The sequence below is a fragment of the Pelecanus crispus genome, chromosome 4 (genome assembly GCF_030463565.1).
Source record: "Pelecanus crispus isolate bPelCri1 chromosome 4, bPelCri1.pri, whole genome shotgun sequence".
In the NCBI taxonomy this organism is placed as follows: Eukaryota; Metazoa; Chordata; class Aves; order Pelecaniformes; family Pelecanidae; genus Pelecanus; species Pelecanus crispus.
Genome location: NC_134646.1, coordinates 3,321,782 through 3,345,421, shown reverse-complemented (window position 1 = coordinate 3,345,421; position 23,640 = coordinate 3,321,782). Strand labels below are relative to the sequence as shown.

General features: G+C 41.5%; 1 protein-coding gene across 1 annotated transcript in view; it reads left to right on the top strand.

Moving 5' to 3' along the window:
• Positions 1–23,640, top strand: part of ANK2 (ankyrin 2) — a 177,224-nt gene that overhangs the window by 38,676 nt on the left and 114,908 nt on the right. Inside the window, exons 5-9 of the mRNA XM_075709393.1 lie at positions 8,586–8,684; positions 13,271–13,456; positions 13,936–13,959; positions 16,126–16,224; positions 17,367–17,465. Coding sequence (XP_075565508.1) covers positions 8,586–8,684; positions 13,271–13,456; positions 13,936–13,959; positions 16,126–16,224; positions 17,367–17,465 — 507 coding nt within the window. The remainder of the gene's footprint in view (positions 1–8,585; positions 8,685–13,270; positions 13,457–13,935; positions 13,960–16,125; positions 16,225–17,366; positions 17,466–23,640) is intronic.

Here is a 23,640-nt window from a genome sequence, read left to right as displayed (position 1 = left end):
TGACACTTTGTTGGGGAATTTTACAGTAGGTCGCATTCCAGTAGCTCTCCTGTGCCCTTACAGGTGTGCCACTTTACATCGAATAATTCTATGCTCGCAAATGCTTACATCTAATCTGTGTGTCATCCTTTTCGCTAGCACTTTCCAGCTTTAGTATGAAAGGAAGTGATACACCAGGAAAATGAATACATACTTGGGGAGGTTTAGGTTGGATATTAGGAAAAAATTTCTTCACGGGAAGGGTAGTCAAGCATTGGAACAGGCTGCCCAGAGAGGTGCTGGAGTCCCCATCCCTGGAAGCGCTCAAAAAACGGGCAGAGGTGGCACTTTGGAACATGGTTTAGTCTAGTCTACCCTTGATTGGTTTAGTGTGGACTTGGTAGGGTTAGGTTAATGGTTGGACTGGATGATCTTAAAGGTCTTTTCCAACCTAAACAATTCAATGATTCTATGATACTCATGTGCTGCTCATTTTGGAACATGGAGGAAAGAATCTGGTCAGAAAACATAAGGTGCTTTCATCAATACCAGAAATCCACAGTATTTAACTTAGCTGGTTGTTGAGGTATCCAAAAGATGTTCTTACTGAACCTGTCTTTCTCACAGTGTGGCTATAGGACAAAACAAAAATTCTCTCCGTGAAGGTGCTGTCAGCATCACAAGAGTGCAGGCAGAGGGGGAGGAGGAGAAGAGGGGAACAGAGTGCACTTTCTTCCTCGTGAGGCTGGAGCAAATCACTTCTCTCAGAAAAAGGAAAGAACCTTGAATTGAAATACATTTCTCAAAGGCATAATCTGGTTTTTGCACTGGTTGTTGGTCCAGCGCTTCTCCTTACGGTTGAAGTAGAATCAAACTCCCTGCTAGGGTCCCAAGGAGAACGTCTAGATGAATATCAAACTGTCATCTGAGTATTGCAACGGTACATTTTACACAAATAGATCTTATGATAAAGCATTTAAAAATAAAATGGAGCAGTATGCAAGTAGTACGTGTCACACCTCGGCAGCATTGATCGGAGTGCATGGTAGGCACTACAGGCTCACTGCAGAAAAAAGTGCAATAGTTTTCCAGGAGTTTTAGTTGTTTTCAACTTGTGAAAGCCTGCTAAAATACATCAGTTTAAATACAGTTGTTTTAAAAAAAAAAAATCTTTTTAAAAAAATTTTTTTTAATGTACATAGTATTATATAGTTAATCAATATTTAGCATTCCAGTTCTGATAGTAAACATGTTATATCTAATCCTTTTTAGTCATAGATGTAATAAAGGGTAATTTCCTTGTATCCACCTTTGCATTTTCAATTTCACGCTGCTTAAGCCGTCAGTTGAGCAAGATGGGCTCTTGATTCGAATATTCTCAGTCTTTCTTTGGAATAGCCCCCTTCCCCTTGACTGTATGGCAAAATAAGACTCCTTAGGCACCTTAAATTTGGAAACTTAAAATGAAATGCTGCGAATTTCCCTTTAGCATATCTTCACAAGTTCAACAATTGCATATTTGCTTGAATATAAATATAGATGTAGTAGTGCAAATGTTTCTGAGATTTTTTTTTCTTGAAAAAGAATATGGATTATATGTTCGGTTTATGGAAAATGTATTTTAATGGAAAAGAAAGAGGAATGTGAGTAATTGGTAAAGTTACCACTATATAAAACTTCCAGATTTTGATGTAAACTAACACCAGGAGGGGGAAAAAAAAAAAAAAAAAGAGAGAGAGACTTTAAAAAGTTAAAGTGGGTACCTTGATCTGTCCTTAATTCACCCTTTTAGAACAGCGAATCTCTCCTACCAAGAGCCAATCCTCTTAGGAAGAGTTTATTTTTAGACTGGCTGAAAATAATGCTCTGAGCGTAACGCACAGCAAAGTTCCCAGAATTGTGATATTGTTGATTCTGTCAAGATGTGGCTTCTTCATTTAGCTTGCAGCCTTGCATTTATTTGTGACTCATGTTTCATTGATTAAAATCAATTAATTGCTTGGATTGTTAGAGGATTTTTCCCAGAATCGCAGAGCGGCTGAGGCTGGAAGGCCCCTCTGGAGGTCACCTTGGCCAGCCCCTGTCCAGGTGGCTTCTGAACATCTCCAAGGATGGAGACTGCACAACCTCTCTGGGCAACCTTGGCCAGTGCTCGGTCACCCACGCAGTGAAAAAGTGTTTCCTGATGTTGGGAGGGACCCTCCCATGTTTCAGTTTGTGCCCATTGCCTCTGGTCCTTCTCCCTCCCTGCGTAGCGTTCTCCTATTCGAGAGGCAATAGCCTTTGCTGGAGCGGTTATTTCCACTCCCGTGGAGATTACCGGAGACTGAGATGAAAGGGGAACAGCAAGTGAAGGTAGAGTTACCTTCTTGTAACTGTTAAGGTGAGGTGTAGGTGTCACTGGTTTAGGCTAATATCTGTGGAAAAATGGGGAAAACAGGGAGATGAATTGTATGTCGCTGAATAAAGATTTAAATCTTACCATTCTTGTTGAAGTTGAGCGATATTCTGAAGAGTAGAAAAAATCCCGAAACAGTTATTGAACGTAAAGGCCCCGGAAATGATCAGGATCTTACTGCGTAAAATGATATATTAACACCTGTCCATAAATCGGAGGATTTTATAATCTGTGTGAGCTGTTTCATGAGTAATCTAAGCTTGTCTCACCTTTGTCTCATGCTTGTCTCATCCTTTGTGCCAGTATCTATTCCTTTTTGGGGCTGGCTTAAATTCTAACAAGCAGAAAGAGAAGGAGGCACAGGGGGAAGGCAGAGCAATTTCACAAGGCTTCTCTTAGGTTACGTTAAGCGCCGGGTCCTATGAAGGAAACTCTGGAGTGACCCAAAGGAAACAGCTCTTACACGGGCAGTATGTTGTGCAGAGAAACTTCTCTGAGTGTTGCTTGAGAAATGCAGTTGCAGAATTGTAGTAAAGGTTGCGGAAAAAGCCTAGCTAATGTGGTTTTCATTTGTGACCTGGAGAAAATAACATTTTCATTTCCTTGATACGAAGCAAAATTGGGGGGAGAACGCCAAACCAAAAACCCGTGCAGTAGGATGGAGAGGCAGAGGAGGCAACTGGTCTGGGTCAGGCAATCCGCTGATTGTGTTGACCTCCTGACTGGTAATTACATCTTGAAGAGTAAGTAGGAATGAGCGTTTGCCGTATGTCATTGTATTAGATGTCAGTTCTCTCGTCTTCCCCGGTAATCTTGGTGATCTTCTAATACAGTCTTAAACAGGTCCTGGAGGCCTTTAAAATAAAATAGATATGTTCGTCTGGGTTTACATTAGCTATTTAATCACAGGATGTGCCATCTTAAAAGAGGCAAACTGAGGGAAGAGAAAATATATCTCTATTTTCTCTCTTTTTCTTATCAGTATGAATATAGAGAGATATATACGGATATATGGTACGTAGATGCTATAGGTATATAGACACTAAAGGCCGCATCTTTATGGACAAGCATGGGTAGGCTAGTCATTCCAATGCCCTGGCTACTAATCAGAGTTTGGAAGACGTGTGCTTCTGATCATTTGGTACTGCATGCAAAGAGTATGGTTCCTTGAAAGCCTGCCATAAAATGAAGCTCAACCAAGCTATATAACTGCTTGTGTGATTTGCTAAATGCTCTAATAATCCCTCTGCTTCTTCAAACTGTGTTCTTCATTAGGGCTTGGGCAAAATTTAATGATACAAATTCTGAGTCATATATAGGCTTGCCAATTTGCATTAATAGCTTGAAGAATCATTGAGAGCTACTCATTTTCTCAAATTAGCAAGTAAATCAGTGAATGTAGTAGAAAGAATGGAGTATGAAATATACTCTATTTGTTTAGCGTTAATTTCTCATTATAACTTTATATTATAGCAGTAAACATCTTGCAGTATACATTTGTAAGGATAATGAAATCTGAGTACTCTGTCCTCACTGCAAAAATTCTGATGAAATCATTGTTTGAAAATGAATGTTATATATCATTACAAAATTAATTTCTATTTTTCAGATGGTGCACAAAATCTAAACATACAGACGTAACATAATTACACAGCCAGGCTTTCGGAAAAAGCAAAATAAAGTGCATTTCTCCTTTTCCAGGCCACGTTTATATGCCACAGTCAGTATTTTTACTTAAATTCTGGACTGTGTTTATACCGTATGGGATCATAAGCTGAAGGAAGGTGTATTGAAATAAAAATTGCCCACCCCGGCCCAATAAACCCTCTGTATCCCGTTTCACATGCTAAAACACGGAGGGAAGAGGTCTCCTTTGCAATATGTCCATGGAGAATCAGAATGTCCAGAACCAGAATGTCATGGATTTGGTAGAAGACACTTTGGGGTAGTGAAAAAAAAGTCTAGGTGAAACAAGTTTTCTTCAATTTGCAGAGATCATAGAATTGTTTAGGTTGGAAAAGACCTTTAAGATCATCCAGTCCAACCATTAACCTAACCCTACCAAGCCCACCTCTAAACCAATTAAGGGGAGAGGAATAATTAATTTCATGTTTCCTGGCTTGGTGGCTGGATTATTTTTAATGAAAGTAAAACCTAGGAATCACTAAGGTTGGAAAGGCCCTCTAAGATCATCAACCCAACCATCAACCCAACACCATCATGCCCACTAAACCATGTCCCAAATTGCCACGTCTACCCATTTTTTATCTGGGATCTTGCGCTTTGAAATATCTCTAGAAGCAGAACAGGGAAACCAAGTATTGGCGTATGGCTCTTTGCAACTAAAAGATGAGAAACTCGGAAGGGGATTTTAGACTAACAAAAGTGAAGGAAACGAAGAGAAGGATATGCCTTTGTTGTGGGCATTGGCATTTAACTGCAGGACTGGCTGAGAGAGGCAGAAAGTTGCTGTTTGGATACAGAGAGACAGGAAGTTGCTGTTTGGATACAGACAGACACACACATCATAGAAACTATGGGAGATGGCAGGAGGCATGGAAGTCCTGGGGTCTGGTGGCCAAATGAGCAGGAAGAGCACCAGCAGGGCTGCCAGGTAATCCCACTGGGCAGAGCTCTGCCAAGGAGAGCGGTAATATTGGGAATCCTAAAACAGGAGTTTTCTGGCCAAGAGCCAGACGTGTTGAGGTCAGGAACACTGCAATTAGAAGCCCTGAAACCAGTTCTTCGCTCAGAAAGCAGACTTCACCCTGCCAGTGGAAAGAATCAGCCTTGACCTTGCCAGGGGGAGAAATTCAGGGAAAGCTTTTTCAGTGCGTCCAGTATAGGCAGTTTGGCGTATAGCCCTTGGCACGCTGTGGCAATTTCAAAAATAAGCCAGATCTTAAGAAAATATATACGGTAGTTTTAAACCATAAGTAAAGCTTGGGAGAAAAAAAAAAAAAAAGGGGCCATGATTTTATGTGCAAGAATTTCCTTACCCCCCGATTGCTGTAGTTTTGGGTATGATGATAGCACGCGAGGAGGATATCCTTGATGTAATGGGCACTCTTCTGGATCTCTGTGTGGAAAAGTGTTTAGTACTTCTTGGTCCTAAATGGTCGTGAAGTCATATATGTATCGTTTATGGCCTCCTAATCCAGGATTTATGGTCCTGATCCTGTTCCAGAACTAGAGAGTTGAGTTGATTAGAAAGAATAAGATTCTTCAAAGCTTTTAAGCAAATTGGTTTACTCTGGCTTGAAAATTCTCATATTCCCCAAATTTATATTAGTCGGTGTGATCTTTGTGTTCATCCATGTAATAGTCAGCGCTAGAAGGATTTACAAGCAGTACGTATTACCATTTAAAAAACTTCGGTGTTAGACTTTAATATTAAGATACTAATGAGGCGGGTGGAAAATTACTATTAGTTATACCTAATAGGTTGCCATTTTGTTGCTTTCCGGAGTGGGAAGGCAAACCGAAACAGTGAGCCAACTCGGTTACCTGCAGTTTTCTCCGTGCCATTCCGTACAAGTGCAATCGAAAAGAAACCAATCTGTTCATAACTCCTACTGCCAGCTCCGTCCCTGCACTCGGTGATCCCCTGCCCTTCCGCACCTCCCTAATTACACGCTGAACAGCGTTCCTTCGTGTTACGCTGCGATGAGATCTCTTGTGTCTCCCTGCCGTTAAAGAGTTGTCCGAGGAGCAGCCGGGAGAGCAGCACACCCCGCGCCTCGCCGGCCTCCCAGCCCCGGGGTGGACGTGGAAGAGGCTGGCTCGTTTGCCTGGTTTGTGTTCCCAGTTTGCTGCCTGGTTTTAGCAGTGATTTGGGAGGAAGGAAGCTGCCCGTCAAAACGCAGCGCAGGCTGACCTTACTGTTAACAGGCTTTTCTTGATGTCTAACCTGAATTTTCTGTCCAGCAACCTTAGTAAACTACGCTCTTTTCTATTTGTTTTAGGTCTCATGAACATGCAGAACGGACCTTTACCCTTGCCTTTTAAGACTGTTATCTTGTTTTCCTTCAGTTTTCCCCTTCCAGACAGAACACCACCAATTACTAGTCTCTTCTCCCATGTAGTTAGCGATAGGACGAGAGGAAATGGGCTCAAGCTGCGCCAGGGGAGGTTTAGGTTGGATATTAGGAAATATTTCTGCACGGAAAGGGTAGTCAAGCATTGGAACAGGCTGCCCAGAGAGGTGGTGGAGTCCCCATCCCTGGAAGTGTTCAAAAAACGGGTAGACGTGGCACTTGGGGACATGGTTTAGTCTAGTCTACCCTTGATTGGTTTAGTGTGGACTTGGTAGTGTAGGTTAATGGTTGGACTGGATGATCTTAAAGGTCTCTTCCAACCTAAACGATTCTATGATTCGATGATTCTCAAAGAAAAATAGCTTCCCCAGGGAGATATATTTTTACGCCAGTGCAACGATTGTCTTTATTACATCAGAATGAGCTCATTGACCAGTGGCCCTCTGGTAGACCACTGTGACCTTCAGGTCCTTTTCTGCAGAATTCTTCTCTTAACTCTTCATTCCTAGTTTGCATAATTTGTTTTTCCTGCAGTAGTGGAGAAACTTGTATTTGTCTTTACTAAATTCTGTGATTCTAAATTATATTTCCAGCTCTTTTCTCCAGGTAACAGGAACCTTTCAAATTATGATCCTGTTGTGTGGTGTACTTGCAGACCATTTTGTTCATGCTGTCTGTAACTGTAATAAGAGCGCTCTATTCCATCCTTCAAGTCATTATGGAGAGTATTGGATAATACCTGCCAGAGACAGGCCCCTGTGCAAAGCCACTCAAAATACATCCCACAGTTTTGGCATTGAACTGCCGTTAACTGTTCTCTGGGTGCTGTTTTTTAATTATATGCCCCAAGGTTGTTGATGGAAGTGCCAGGATATTATGCAAAGCAGTATTAAAAGACTTGCTACAACATATATGACATACATCGTATGACACACACAACATAAATGATATTTATTGCCTGAACAATCTTCTGGATTTATAAATGCGGAGGGCGGTTGTAAAGACATCAGTTCGATGATCGACTGTATTATCTAGTGGCTGAAAAATGAAGCTTTCGTTTCATTAGGAAATTACTGGAACGTTCCCACAGCAAGTTTGCTAGAAAGAATAATATTGGCTTCTCTGAAACAATGTTCTTAGTTATCGCAGTATTTGCATTAATTCTGACCTCTTCTGTAAATGCACAAGCTTATCGTTCACTGTGACAGCACACGAGATTAAAAAAAAAAATTTGCATGTTTGAAGTCTGGTTTATGGTTTATGTTCTACCTAAAAGTGCCATTCCCAGACAGAAGAATGTTTTCAGAAGTATAGGTGATTATGTCCTCTTACGTTACGTGGTAATCTGCAGAATTTTAAAGAATTTTCTAAAGCCTTTTAAACAGTCTTAAAAACTCTTAGAAGAAAGTTATTAGGCAGGCAGACAGCTCACTTCCATGCCTTTCTGTCAATTAAAATTGTTTGCATTAAAGTATTTTAATGGGAAGAAAGAACTTATGTTTCTAATGAATTTGCCTGTAGTTTGACTAACTTAGAAGAATTTTTTTAAATTACTGTGTTATCCAGAGCAGATGCTTTTAAGGACTCTAGGACATTTTAATGAATGTTTGTAATTAAATGATAGATGAATTTACTGTATGGTCAGAAATGCAGTTGTTACTTTGCAAAGTTGAGTTCCTCTATGTTTGATGATTTGTAATGTTTTATGTATTACAAAATTTTATGTAGTATGTTAAGCCTTTGTCATCTCTACTCAGCTTGTCATGAGCTATGGACTTTATGGTCTCCAGGGGATGATGTCTTTGGTTAAGTTAATGTAATAAATGGAGGAAACTCTTGCTTTCCTGTCGTCTTTCATAAAACTTCAATGCCAACGTTACAGTCCCTGCACATTATCAGCAAGGAATAGCTGTGTTGATAACCAGCGTGTCCATTGCTTCCCTAAAATACGTGTCAAAAGAAAATGAGTGTGAAAGCATGTAGAGTTTTGTGGGTTTAAATGGCGTTAAACATTACCATACTAAATTAAAAAATACAAAGTTGTTCTGCTTACATACTTAAAACAGTTAAAAAAGCACAAATGCATTTTTAGCCATATATTTATTTGGGGTTCATTATCGTTGGTATGTTCTATTTGCTCATTACAATATTTTCTCATGTGTTCTTCTTAGAATGGCTTTACTCCTTTATATATGGCAGCTCAAGAGAACCACATTGAAGTGGTGAAATATCTCCTGGAGAATGGAGCCAACCAAAGCACAGCTACTGAGGTAAGGTATATTGTTCCTTTTTTACGCACAGTCTTATTTTCCTTTGCCTTTATATTCAGATCGCTTAAAGTCAGAACATTTTTTAAGCAGAGTATTTTGAGAACTTCAACACTTTCATTTCAATGAGTTGTATTTATGAATCTTTTTTTCTAAATGCACAGAAGAGGTGAAAAGTCAAGGGATGAAATCCAGCCTGATTAATTTGACAGCAAAATTTCCACTGACTTTAGCGAGCCCAGGATTTTCCCCTTCAGTTTGTGCCCATTTCTCCTATCAGATTCCTGGAGAATTTTCTGAAAAATGAGCGAGGTGTTGAAGAGACATCCTTAGGGCTGTAGAAATTATAGGAGGCCAAGGTGGTATTGTCAGGGGAATGGAGTGAATAGTAGATTGATCGTAGGCTAAGTGGAGAGGTACAACATTTTGTTTGAACAGATTTACGTCTCCGACAAAGCCAATGAAAACTCAAGCATGTAGGAGTGCCATCACCTGAGCAACAGGGCTACTTTTGTGCTGCTTTTTTATTTGCACTGTAAGATCTAGGCAAAAATGGGTGAATAGAAGATTATAGCATGTATCGCTCACTCTTGGCTGTGTAAGGGGCTTTCTGGGGAAGGTAGATTGGAGGCTTGTTCTTCCTCAGCTAGCTGAAAAGTGTGTGTAACATAATGGGAAAACCATAATTAGGACTATGAGGACTGTGTCCAGAAGGGTGTCTGTGTATCATGTAGAATCGTATAAAAAGAATTAGTATCAACAGTTGTTGAGAAGCTTCCTTTTAGATTGGGTCTTGAGATTTTAGATGAGAATATTTTCTGCATAGAGAGGAGGAGTGGGAAAAAGGCAAGTGCATGCACAAAAGCGATGAGTGGAGTAGGCTCTCGGTGGTGCTGAGTTCACAGAACCATTCAGGTAGAAGGGGGTCTCAGGAGGTCACTTACTCCAACCTCCTGCTCCTGTTTCCCCTACATGAGGAGCGATGGCAGCTGGACCTCCTTGACCAGCTAAGTTACTCTGATCCTGACGCTTGCCTGCGGCTTCGTGTAGCCTACAAATATTCATGGTTGTCTGTGATTAACGTAAATAGGAAATCAAACTACTAACAAGGATCACATCAATGAGTTCAGCAGGCAATGCGCTGTTTTCTCCTCGGACACTTTATTTCTTCTGTCGGACCACGTGGGTATAAATACACAGAAGGACGGTGTTAACCACTAGGTTCTGGATTTCACTGAAGTGCTGTAAACCTGTAGTAACTTCAGTGCAAGGCGGGCAGGCACCAAAGGAAGAGAGACGAGACTCCATCTCAAGAGGAGCTGAATTGTAAGAACTTCCTTCTGTAAATGAGAGGATTTGAGAGGAATGGGGAAGACTCCTAGGTCATGAGGACTGCGCTCATTCCCATTCCTCCTCTTTTTCTCTTTCTCCCGAATGCTCTTTTATTCCAAGCCAAGGGATGAGTGAACAGGCTCTGTGCTGCACAAGTGTGTCGGCTTCGTGTTTGTTCTATGGATGTGGATGTGCCGTGTGAAGTAGTAATAGGAAAGTTCCTCTCCTGTCAGAGCTTTTGCTCACGTTTATTATTATTTTCCCCAGTCTGTACAGAAACTTAGCCATTCTGGATTGCCTTCGCAAACGGATGAATCGGAAACAATGGTGCATTTATGCTCGCTCTCCTTCAAACCGAACGGCTAGCGTTAACAGCTGCTGCACTGTCCCTTCTTTCAATGGATACTATACCATTTGGTGACAGCTCCTAAAATAATCCTCTTGTGGCCTGCATATATGGCGATCACGTTACATGTCAGCTTTCTGAAATATGAAATCCCGTGTGATTGCCAGGCAACGTGGCAGAAACACACTCCTTGTGAAGGAGCCGTGTGGAACTGTGGCTCTCCAGGAGCCCAGCCTGGCTACCGCCCGCGGTCACCTGCTTTTGCAGCCTTGCTCCCAGTAACTTTTCCTGGCTGCAACGGTCAGGTGCACTGGAAATTCATTCATTAGTTTACAGGAACTGTGAGGCTGAGATGGTTATAATTAATGTAGCCTCTGCTTGAATGAAGACATCCAGGCGTCACTGGAACTCACAGTATAGTCTGATTTTTTTTTTTTTTTTTTTTTTTTTTTAAAGTTTAGTAATTGGTTTAGTGTGGACTTGGTAGTGTTCGGTTAATGGTTGGACTGGATGATCTTAAAGGTCTTTTCCAACCTAAATGATTCAATGATTCTATGATTCTAAGTCAGGGGGGAGGGAAAAAAAAAATTCGAATGCCCCCCACTCTGAACCTGAGTCCAAGTCTGTCTTCTGCCATCAGAAAGGTCAGTTCTCACTTTTGTACCTTGGAAAGTAGAATCATCGAATCATCGAATCGTTTAGGTTGGAAAAGACCTTTAAGATCATCCAGTCCAACCATTAACCTACGCTACCAAGTCCACACTAAACCAATCAAGGGTAGACTAGACTGAACCATGTCCCAAAGTGCCACCTCTGCCCGTTTTTTGAGCGCTTCCAGGGATGGGGACTCCCGCACCTCTCTGGGCAGCCTGTTCCAATGCTTGACCACCCTTTCCGTGCAGAAATATTTCCTAATATCCAACCTAAACCTCCCCTGGCGCAAAGGCTGTCTACCCCCTTATTGCTTAACTAGATAAGTTTTGGTTTCAGGTCTTGCTGAGGGGATGGTTTCGGTGATTTAAGTGTTACTGCAGGATGGCCTGAGCCACTGTCCGCTTTCGGACGTGCCCAGAGTTAGTCTCATGACCAGAATGAAGCAGCGGTACGTTAGATAAGGTGGGATGGCAGCCTGAACTGAGGATGCCGCCGAAATACATGGAGAAGGATCTTCTGTTTGGCATCAAAGATTGTCCTCACACGGGGAAGTGGGGAAATGAAATGCTTTCTCCAAGCTCTGGTCAGCCATGCTTTCCAGAAGCAACAGGAGAGGGAATGCAGAAAGAATTGTGTCCTTTTAGAGAAGGACGGAAGATGAAGTGGTGCAAATCAAATGGATGATCTTGTCTTTGAAGCTTTGAAACTTGCACTGCCTTTGGATATATTTTGTTTCCTCTAACGCTTATATACATATGTATATAAAATGAGAGTGAGGATGAGCTCAGTTTCACAGGGCCTCTAATCCAGGATTTGTTCTCATGTTCCCAGAGGCGAAAGGCAAATGCATTAAGCCATTTCAACACCTAATGTAGCCCCAATCTCAGAATTATCTTTGCAGTTCAGCTGTTTCATCAGCTGTTCACCCCTTTTTTTAATTCACTGTACAGAATTTAATCTCTATTACAGAAAGAAACCATAGTAGTATCGCTGTTACAACGCACCTACCCACAGTTCTACGCAAAAGGGAGTGAATGTTATTAGATTACTAAGGGGAAAAATTGCTTTGGCAATTCTTCAGATGTTTCTTTCAGCATATGTTAGCTCTCATTCCTTCCTAACTTGTCCTTTATTATTTTATCGTCTTTCCGTATTCCTATTCCAAATCAATTCCGTCTCGTTCCTATGCCTTTTACAATGTTTCTAAACCAGTTTTCTCACTTTCTGGCTCTAATCAACTCTTTAGGTGTTCCTTCTGACCTAGGCATAGAAGACCTTGTTTTATTCCCTTCCCTTTTCTTCCATTTTTATTCACCAGGCCTCCGGTCACAGACTCGGTTAGAGAACTGCTCTGTTCCTCGTGGCTCAGCTGCCCTCCCATCTAGCACGTGGTTGCAGCACATGCGTGCCTGGGCAGCGTGCAAGACTTGAGCGAGATTTGGTTTGGTAGTCAGAACCGAAGAGATGGGAGCAGGCAGTACTTCAGCCGAGAGAGCAAGTTGCCACCCTGTGAGGCATTTTAAGGCCTTGGCAATCTGGGGCACGTGTGGAGGAGCAAGACGATTTGAAAATAGTTTTCAAAGAAAGCCAGAACTATGCATGAAAAGCAGAGAGATTTGTTCTGACTTTGTTTTTCCAAAAAAGTACAAATAATCTAACGTTTTCCTGCTTCCAGTTAGAATAAATTCATAAGCACGATCTGGCTTTCTTGAGTCATAGTCCATGTGTAACTTAGAGTGGGAAACAGCAGCAAATGCATCTGAAGCTATGCTTTCTTTTTACAGAGCCGCAAGATATCCAGAAACAGGTTCCCTGTGTATTTTTCACATCTACTTTGTTGAGTGCTCACTAATCCTTACCAAGATATTGCTAAAAATATGCTTTGTGGCCCATTTTAAGATGACAATAATTGAGAGATACTGTAGAATGATCCTTTGCTTGTGCTTGACTTAAAGAAAGACTACTTTGACGTGGAAAAAGTGTGCTTCTGATATGTTTGAAATCATATGGGTAGTGTGAGGTTAATGGTTGGACTGGATGATCTTAAAGGTCTTTTCCAACCTAAATGATTCTATGATTCTATATCTGGGTTAGAATGTTGTGCCTGCGATGTCATTTCACCGGAGGCGGTGGTGCAGAGGTAGAAAATGGCTGGTGATGTGCTTATCAAATTTTTATACGTGAACAGCGCTGCGCGAATTGCTGAAGCTGTACGTCCTTCAGCTTCCTGACCGCATCTTGTTTTCTCCTCTACCAGGACGGTTTCACTCCTCTGGCTGTTGCGCTGCAACAAGGACACAACCAGGCGGTGGCCATCCTCCTGGAGAATGACACCAAGGGGAAAGTGAGACTACCAGCTCTGCATATTGCCGCTAGAAAAGACGACACCAAGTCAGCGGCGCTCTTACTGCAGAACGACCACAATGCCGATGTGCAGTCCAAGGTAACCTGATGCTGCCGTAGAGGTAACGGGGTAGTCACGCGGCCGAGTGCCGATGGGCAACAAACTTGGCTTCCTTCGTCTTAACGGTTAAAGGTAATTTCTTCTGTGGGGAAGGACGAGTTGCTTGACCAGTATCACCAGTAATATATCCACTTTTGCAAGTGTTTAGCTACGCAGTAATTACAAACTACTCATTTTTTCTGCTTTTTAGTTATACCTCCCATTTCTTTGGTCACCAGCTTTCTCTCATTATTTGTAAACCAGAAGACACTGGAATGGAAGCAGAATCGCTGCTTCCCTATTAAATAGGATACTGGTTTATTGCCCATGGGAACATAGGTTGTATTTAAAGTTAATGCATGCTTGAATGGCTTTTCCCATAATTAACCACATAACTCATTTCAAAAAGCAACATAGTTCTTCGTTTTGCGGCCAGTCTTTAATATTGTTCCTCTTTTTTCCAAACCATGCTGCATCAGATGATGGTGAATAGGACGACTGAGGTACCGAGATAAAAAATTTTTAATTACTCTTTCTGTTACTTATAATGATTTTCTCTGCTCTGTGGCAATATTTCTTTATTATTTAGCACTAAAAGGGAAGATAAGACTCTTGTTTAATACATAGAAATTTGTGACTCAGCAAACCTGTTTTTGTCCTTTGTCTTAGAACTTTTTTTTATTTGTGTCACTGTTGAAGTAAACTTTTGAGAATTCACATGAGTTCAAAGAAGTCTGAAGCGAGTAATGGAGCTAAGAGGATAAAAATGCTGTTCTAGCTCAATTTCATTAATTATGAAAATGCACTCACTTGGCCTAACTAAATTAAGGTGTCTGGCTCAGCCAGAATGATGGTAAAATTCATTTTCCTTCTTTTACAATAACAAATGTAATCAAATCCTCCTAGGTAAAAACTTGTTCAGAGCATCTGCTTATTTTTACCGTTGTTCTTATTACGCTCTTTTCAATAAAGTTTGGAAAAGTCCTTAAGGGATAGCACATAGTCAGAATTTACCTGCAGCAGATAATATTGCATTTCTCATACGGATTCTGGAAATGCCAACTCTCCAAGCGCTTCCGCTAAAAATCACAGGCTGGTTGGCTAGAACTGCGATTTCTCCCCTAAGGATTATTGCCATGTTTAGGAAGAAGATTTATTTCCAAGAACACGGTGATCATTTGAATGCCTGCTTTTAAATAACGGAGTTGCTCTGTTAGATGAGGGACTGAATTCTGAATGCACGCGCCCGCGCGGAAGCGCTTCACGCTCGGTGTGTGCGCACGGGAGCGAGTTGCCACCGGGCAGCCGGCGATGCGAATGGAAAAGGTGACGGCTTCTCCCTGGCATCTGCCCACGGGCATGTGCTTTGCCGGGGTGAATGCAGAGGGGGTTAGCTCTCCTTCACCGGCCCTTACGCCACGTCTCAGTACCTTGCGTTTGTCACCAGGCAGCCACGTGCCCGCGCGAAGGTTGCAGTGAAGTTGTCAATGCAGCGTGCATTCGATCTGCAGCTAAACGCAGTTAGCCTATTTGTGTGGCTGATATCCTCAGTAGACATTTCCCTGGTAATTTATCACAGCAAGAAAACTCTGAATTTAATGAGTGTTTGACTGTACTTTGACCAGGACCACCTGTGGGCTGACAAGGAAGTAAATGGAATTAGGGTAAAATAGTGGGCTGATTGCTGTATCTTTTGGGATTAAAGTTGATTTCAGAGTGCAACATCTGCCTATGTTATTCCACGAGTAGTTTGAAAAGGTGATTTGTACGCTGAAAGAAATGAAACCTGATTGAAAATATGGTATAGTCTAGAAGCCAAAAGTTTTTTTCTCGTTCCATAACTATCAGTAAGATCTGATCAAATTAGCGTAAAGCTCTTCAGGGAAGCCTCAAAAGCAAGGTCCTTTCTACTTGAATTACTGATGAGACTAAAAGCTGGCTCTGCGTCCTAGTTTCTGAAAAATTAATCTTTTTTATGTTGTTGTCGAGCAGTTCTGTGTCTTGTAGCTGGAGCAGGTTTCACCTTCTAGTGTTCAAGAGGCAATAAGTAAATTGTTTTTTTTCTGATGTATGGATGGCAAAGTTTCTTCAGATCCTTTGAGATCCAAACGGTATATAAATAATCATGATTCTTATACTATGCTACTAAGTAGTTTCTCATGTACACCGAATTCTTCGCTTACATATTGAATAACTACTGCTCTTTCAAAAAAAAAAAAAAAAAAAAAAAAAGAAGGAAAGATGTTGTCAATATTTCTAATTCTAAGAGCAGTAAAATAAGAGTCCGACAACTTTTGCGGTCATTTATCCAAAAGCAGTAAACAGATGCAGCCCAAAAGACCCATGTTGCTTCCTAATTCCAAATAAGGAAACTTCCTTTATTTTCTTTAAGAATGGCTAATATATTAATATTTTCTGTGATGAAAGCTACTCTCCTTATTGGCCACTGGTTCAGAAGACTGAATTGGAGAATGCAAGAACGAGGCGCTTTTGATAACCTCTCATATGAAAACTGCACTCCTGCCTGAAAGGCTGTGCTGTGTTATAGGTGAACTGGATAAAACCGACACGATACGTTTGTTTGCCAGCAGCTTTTCAAATCAAGTTCTAGTTAAGCTGATTCTCTTGTCTCAAATGATTTCTATAATAAGGGCTGTTTCCCTTTGTAGAGTGGCTTTACACCTTTGCACATAGCCGCGCACTATGGAAATGTCAATGTGGCAACGCTTCTGCTAAACCGAGGAGCTGCAGTCGATTTCACAGCAAGGGTACGGAGGAATTTCTTTCTCTTCTTAGTTGTAATGGCCTACAAAAGTGGGAGTGTGTCTTTGTGTAATTCTTAGTCAAGACTAAGCGAGGAGCAAAGTAACGCTGGGTTTCTGTTGTGTTCAAAGATGTCTTTTTTGGCAGGAATTCTTCAAAGTTGCCTCCGTGCGATGCACTGGAGTCCTTGGGAGTTGAGTAGCGAGCGGTGTTCCCAGCTGAAGGAAGCAGGCTCCCTTGAGTAGCTCCAGAAAGCTGATATTCTCATAGTGTGTCAACTCACTTCAGCTTTTCTGTCAGTCAGACGTACTCCAGACATATACGTAGGATTTATTGGCTTTGTCGGCATTCAGTGTTGACTATACCACTTTAATTTGATATTTTCACGTATAATCACGTTTTGAAAAAGTAAAGTAAGGTATATTGCCATTCTATAAATGCGACAATAAAAGTACCAATTGCAGAGCTACCTACTACAGTCTCTGCTGTCGTACGTTACCTAGTTTGAAGCACGGCATCTGGTGCCGTGAAAACCTCTGGTAGTCTGTACCTCGACACAGCTACCGGCTCACAAGTTTTCTGTTTAATTTTGCCAGACACACTTTGCATTACTTTAGGGTTCTGCTTTTCAGACTGACTTCCTCCCGTTGCCAGTCTGGAGTAGCTGCTCACATTGCCTCTTTCCTCACCCAAGCGTTTGCAAGGACTTTCAGCCTAAACAGGACCTACTCCTTTACGCTATCGGCATTACACTAAGAAGGTTCCTTTGTGCAGGAGTCACGCGTTTGTGTACTCTGTGTATGTTGCAGCGATTTAAATGCTTCCGTGTTCTGTGAATATTGACTCATTGGGACTCCGATGTATGTTTGTTTATTTGTCTGACTCTGGGACTGTGATGTTTGCTGCTTTGGCAGATGCGCTGCTTCGTTTCTTAAAAAAAACCCGAACAACGAATAAGGATTCTTGCTTAGAAAGGAATTACTAACTCTAGCTTATATGGTGTGTGCCTAGCTCTGATGCTCAAGTACATTTTTGTTTATTCTCTACAATGTGATGGCCTCATTTTTTTGTGATCCCAACACACATTCGCCACCATTACGCACCTTCAAATCCGTCATGCTCATTGTTTGTTCTTTTCATGGTGTAGAATGGAATCACCCCACTGCATGTGGCTTCCAAAAGGGGAAACACAAACATGGTGAAGCTCTTGTTGGATCGCGGAGGGCAGATCGATGCCAAAACCAGGGTGAGTCTTTCTGTTCCCTGAATATGATGTTGTCCCTTCTTGAGAATGGATTGGGATTTTTTGCTTGCTTGTTTTTGGTTTTGGGTTTGGTTGTTGGTTTTTTGTTTTTTTTTTAAGCCAGAGACTGGGAACACCAAGATTCATGGCTAGGAATTCAGCTTCAGTGGTTGTGTCTTGTTCTCCGTTCTTAAAGTGAGACATTAGATGCGGCTGTTACAAATGACTCCAAAAAAAAAAAAGTTCAGCTGAACACAGCTCCAAAAATGTTAAGCGTTGCCTCCTCGCGAGTGTACTCTTTTTGAAACTTGGACCAAATTTAAATTGTGACTCCAAAAATAATTTCTGAAGAAGTATTTTTGTACCTTGGTCTTTTTTTTAGATTCAGAATCCTACCTTTAGTTTTCAGATTGTTAGTTGTTTTATGTAGACTGTTTTCTATGCTATCAGACTAAAGAATGGCAGGTATTGGTGATAGCAGGAGGCAGAAACACTATTTCCTTTAGTTTCCTGTATAATCTACCTACATCATACAAGCAAAAGCTGATGAAACCGATCTTTTTGAGGAACTAAGCCTGTTAGTCGGTCCAACTTCACGTGACGCAAGAACACGCGTGCTGCAGAGCGATGGGACGTGGAAGGTCTGGACTCGGCTAAACCTTTTGGTTCCCTGACTCCTAAATGTCTGTGCCAGCCATAGTAGACCTCATGAAAACTGCTGTGGTGGGCTGGCAGTCGCTTTTTGTTGAAGAGTCAATCCTGGGAACAAGGAACCTGCCCTTCCCCAGACTAACCATGGAAAATTAGGTGACTCTCACGGGCTTCCTCCTCCCAGCTGTCCTGTGGAAATGGCACGCCAACACTGTGCGCCTTACTGACGGGTGATTTTGCAGCTGTTCAGGACAAAAGAAAAACCCATCCATTTCTATGGGCAGGGTTAATTATTTCAAATGGGATTTTGGAGTCGCCTAGGAAAACGTGCTCATTTGTGCAAACTGAACTGCACAGGACTCGTTCTTGAAAGCTGCTGTTTTTTTTAAGCAGTGATCTGAAAAATTGTATCTCCAAGTAATAAAGGGTGTTTTGGAACACAGAGTTTAGAGCTGGACATAAGAATTTTGTTTCACAAGGTAGGAATGTAGAGGATATTGCAGTCAACTACCCTTGTGGTTGATTCAACCTCTGCAGTTACTTTGATATTAATTGCATCAACCATTTATTGCTTCATAAGCTAGGAAGACAGTCGTGATTATTGTGTAACTATATGTGATTATGATTTTGAGTTCTGATTATTTATCAAATGATGTCTCTTGCTTTTTTTTTTTTTTTAAACTACTGATGATGGAAAATGCTGCCTCTCATGAAGGTGTGCAGTAAATCATCTCTGGTCAAAGTTTCCACAATACGTGCCTAAAATCTCATGGTAAAGAGGCGTGAAATAGTAATAATAGGTTGTAGTCTGGATATTCCACATACTCATCGGCACAGTAGTCCTACAGAAATGGTCCATTTGGCCTGTGGAATGACAGTACTGAATTCACCTATTTTCCTGGTCAGTATTTAGATACTTGTTTTAGATGAGTTGGCACAGATGATTGTAAAGGATGTCTTGGATTTTAAGAGGTCAAGGGGTATTCCCTTCCCCGCTCACCCGCAAAGATCGATGTGCAGTCGTGAATGAAACGGAAAGAACAGGACTTTGCCCAACGTGGGTGGAAGGTGCTAAATTTAGAGGCTTCTCATTGCCTGGGCTTCCTGCCCTTTGTCAGCTGCTACGTTAGCTCCAAAACTGTCAGGACAAAGGTACCGGTGAACACCCGTAAAGGTTTCCTAAAGCACGCGTATCCCAGTTTGCGCAGGCTCAGCAGCTTCCTCTTGCTTTCATTTTCTGCCTTCTCCCTGCTCCGAGGCACGCGGCGGCGGTCGGCTGCGGGTACTTCACAGTGGGGAAGATTCCAGAGCTTTGGTTTTGCTGTCAGCGTCTCTGTGGCGTGACCTTGTCTTCGTGCCAGCTGTTTATATCGTCTCGGTGTCTTTTTCTTTTCCCTTTGCTTTGTCCGCATGCCTTGTGTGCTTTGCTATGGCCGTGGGTATGTAGGGTGTTGAAGAGGTAGGTTGTGTGTCGCATGCCATGCAGACGTGTGTTTTGTACTTTAAAGGACCGACGTCCGCCGCCTCCACCGCGGTACTAACATGCTTGCCTTTCCATCCTCGCCTTTTCATTTCGTCTGAGGAACACCTGCATTTCCCCAGTAGGTCAACTTCCCTGAAAAACAGTGGAATTAAATGTCCTAGGATGTTTCATTGCCAGATAGCTTGGGCCTTTATTCTTGCTCTCCATACCGCATCCAAATAAGCTCTTTGGTTAAAAAAAGTACTCGTTGCTTTCATTCAGTTTATTTTTAACTTGCTTTATTACGTGACATCTGATGATGCATAAATTAAGATGCAAAAACTGATTTTAACAGATTTTAGATAAGCCTCAGTGCTTCAATTTTGCAGAGTTAATCTGCGAAATCTTTTTATGCTTGAAAATGTTCCATTGGAATGATCCATTAGGAGCCCCTGTATTGTCTTTAAAAAAAAAAAAATTAAAATGTACGTTCTTCAAAGGGAGTGAATTATGCATGTGTCCTACTGTTCCATAGTTAATGTTGCATGTCGGAGGAAAGCCCTGCTTAGTGCAGGAATTACGTACTTTTATTTGCTGTACATTTCATAATGTATTTCCTGAAATATTATGGCATTTCTCACTAGAGTAGAACGATGTAGAGTTGCTGGTAAATCTGCTTGCTACACTTACGTATTTTAAAATAAAATTTTACTTAAATTTTTTTGGCAAGTTTTACCATTTTTCTCAACTAGCTGCTAAAGAAGATGTTAGAATGTGGAATTTCATTTCTCTTTTATATTGTATCTAAAGCAAAAATGTAAACTCTATTCCCAATGATATTAATAAGATACTTTTATCAGTACTATCTGTACGTCTACGTTTGTGCTACTTCTATTTACATGCAAACTTTATCTGGAGTTTTGTTTGCTAAGTAATTAATGGGGAAAATTTCTTATGCTAAAATGTTGCATATGGAAAATCTTAGGCAAACCTATATTCTCTACAAGTTTACCTGAATAAGAACTTCAATGACATATGTTTGTTTAAAGTTTTGAACAAATTTAGCTAAACTTCTGACCTGTACAGCTTAGCATGGTAGACCTGTGGAGCTGGGTTTCAGAAGCAACTGTGCAGACTGCGGCTAGGAATCGGTGTGCAGAAACTTCTTCTCTAAAAGGTGGTGGAAAGTTCAATTTACGACTAAATCGATGTCGCGTGGCCCAGAGGAACGTGGCAATTACCACTTCTCACTTTGAGAGAAGGAAAGCGTCTACAGCCTTCCTGAAACATAGTAAGGATTATTACAGGGAGAATTATTTTAAGCATTTAAAAGCAGAGGAATTTGAGCATGGCCAAAATATCTGTATTTCTATTTAAAAAAAAAAAAATTCTGATATAACAGCATAGTAACAGTAAAGATATGTGAGATATTGAAATGTTACTCACTGTTAAAGGGTTTGGGGAGTATTCTTTATGAATGCAGTTTTTGTAGTATCTCTATTTTTATCTTCTCTCTATAAATTCTATAGGGGGAAAAAAAAAACCAAGAATGTGAGGCTTTTTAAGTTTTTGTATGCTTTCTTACTTTTAAAATGCAGCGTTATTCACAGGCCTTTGTTGCCTTATTGGTATTTCCATCTCTGTGGGACTATGCAAACGCCCTTAGAAGTGGCGGGGAGGAACACGTTCCCCTCAGTCGCTGAAGTTGTCACACATCTTGTGTTCTTTCTGTTGAATCTTGCCAACACTGAAATTAAATTTTTCTTGCTCTGGGACTTTTCTTTCCGACTCCTCTTGCAGGCTCTTGTCCAGGATATTTACAGTTGCAAAAAAAAGTCCCTGGGATGAAACAGAGCATCTCGTCTTGGAATGGAAAGCTTATTGTGTGGGAAAGTAAACATGTTGTGTGCCTGGAGCGTGGCAGCTGGAGCTGGAGGGGGGAGTGGATGTGATAAGGGTGGGGACAAAGTCTGGTATGCCATTTGGGTTGGAGAAGGGCCACAGAAAAGAAAGGAGGCTCAGCTGGAGCTGGAAGAAGTGGAACGTCGGTCACAGAGATGTACCCATGGGAAAGGAAAAGGAAGGAAGCTGGGGGGGGGGGTGGGGGGGGAGTGGAACTTGGATTTTTTTTTTTTTTTTTTTTTTTGTGTGTGTGTGTGTTTGGGTTGGGTTTTTTTGTGGCGAATGTGCTTCAGACACTCCGTAACACTTATTCTGGGAACCTATTGAGCTTTATTTCTAATAACATCTCCTTTTGCATATATGCATCCTGAAAAAACAGGCACGGCTCTCTGCTATTTCCACATGGTAGTGGGTTTCCTACCACAAAGCCGTTGCAGCAGAATCCTAACCTGGTCTTGGCACTGTGCTGTGTTTGCGGGTTTTTTTTTTTCCTGCAGTAACGCTGCTGTGACATTTTCTCCTAGTCTTCACACATGCACAGAGCACTAATAATTCATTGGTAGTTTCTGCCGTTCCTAAAGCACCGTCAGATTATAAATACCTAATCACAGCAAAGATATTTGCTATAAAAAATGTAGTGGATTCAGATAATGTTTACAAGGGAGCGGGAAGGGATGATGTACAGATTATCTAAGCAAGCTATATAGATAGTGAATATTACTTAGAATTGTTTAAGTTAATGTCTTATTACTCCAGCAGATGCTTGGCACATTTTTTTGCTGTATTTTTAAAATTTGTAATTTGAATGGCAGGCCTGGAGGACTACTTCAGAGCGTGTCTAATTATGCCAAGACTCTGCGAGCTTAGAGCAAGAGGGAGGCTTGCCTTGTTCATTTTTAAAGAGATGAGGTTTAGTAGTAATGAAAAATGAACAAATGAGAAGGCCTTTATTTGTCGAGAAAATTTAGACAATTCTGCAGGTCTAACATACAGAATACTAGAATTTTATTTCAGCCTTATAAAAATGAGAATATGCAGCTGCAGTTTAGAAGAATTCTTGGACAATTTGGCCTTTGATGTTCATGAGCTAGCACCAGTCTTCTTTCGAATGAGCGCTGAATGTGCGCAACTGTCCTTCTGTTAAGATTTGGGCCCCTCAATACAAGAAAGACATTGAGGTGCTGGAGCGTGTTCAGAAAAGGGCAACAAACCTGGGAAAGGGTCTGGAGCACAGGGCTGGTGGGGAGCGGCTGAGGGAACTGGGATTGTTCAGCCTGGAGAAGAGGAGGCTGAGGGGAGACCTCATCGCTCTCTACAGCTGCCTGACAGGAGGGGGCAGGGAGGGGGTGTTGGTCTCTTCTCCCATGTAGTTAGCGATAGGACGAGAGGAAATGGGCTCAAGCTGCTCCAGGGGAGGTTTAGGTTGGAAATTAGGAAAAATTTCTTTATGGAAAGGGTGGTCAAGCATTGGACCAGGCTGCCCAGAGAGGTGGTGGAGTCCCCATCCCTGGAAGTGTTCAAGAAACGGGCAGATGTGACACTCTGGGACACGGTTCAGTCTAGTCTACCCTTGACTGGCTTAGAGTAGACTTGGTAGTGTAGGTTAATGGTTGGACTGGATGATCTTAAAGGTCTTTTCCAACCTAAACGATTCGATGATTCTATGATTCTATAAGATGCTGCCCGGATTGTTTCCCGTTACAATCTCTCACAAGCACAGCTTCTTTTTATCTCGGTCTCTCTGGTAAGCTGAAGTAAAGCATTTGAATCACTGTGAAATGACCCAAAAATTTCTCTTCCTGAGCCCTGCGGTTGGGAGTCACATGCGGAATTCAGAATTAATTTTGCAGGTTAAAAAATGAACAGCGACTGATTTTTTTTTTTTTTTTCCCCCAAGAAAAAAAGGCAAAAGTTTACCTTCTATTTTGAGAGCCATTTAAGAGCAAATTAGGAGCAATGGTGTTTCATGGCTTCCATACACACAGAGAGGATTGTAGTGTCATTTCTAACAGCGACCCAGCTATTGGTTGCGTTGCAAAGCGTGAGCTAGGAGAGTACCGCACATGGGAACAGCAGAACGCCAGGTGCAGGATGTCACCTGGAAGACATTTAAGTCTCCCTTAGGTACTATTTGGGAGAGGAGGTAAATATTGCATTTCTTAA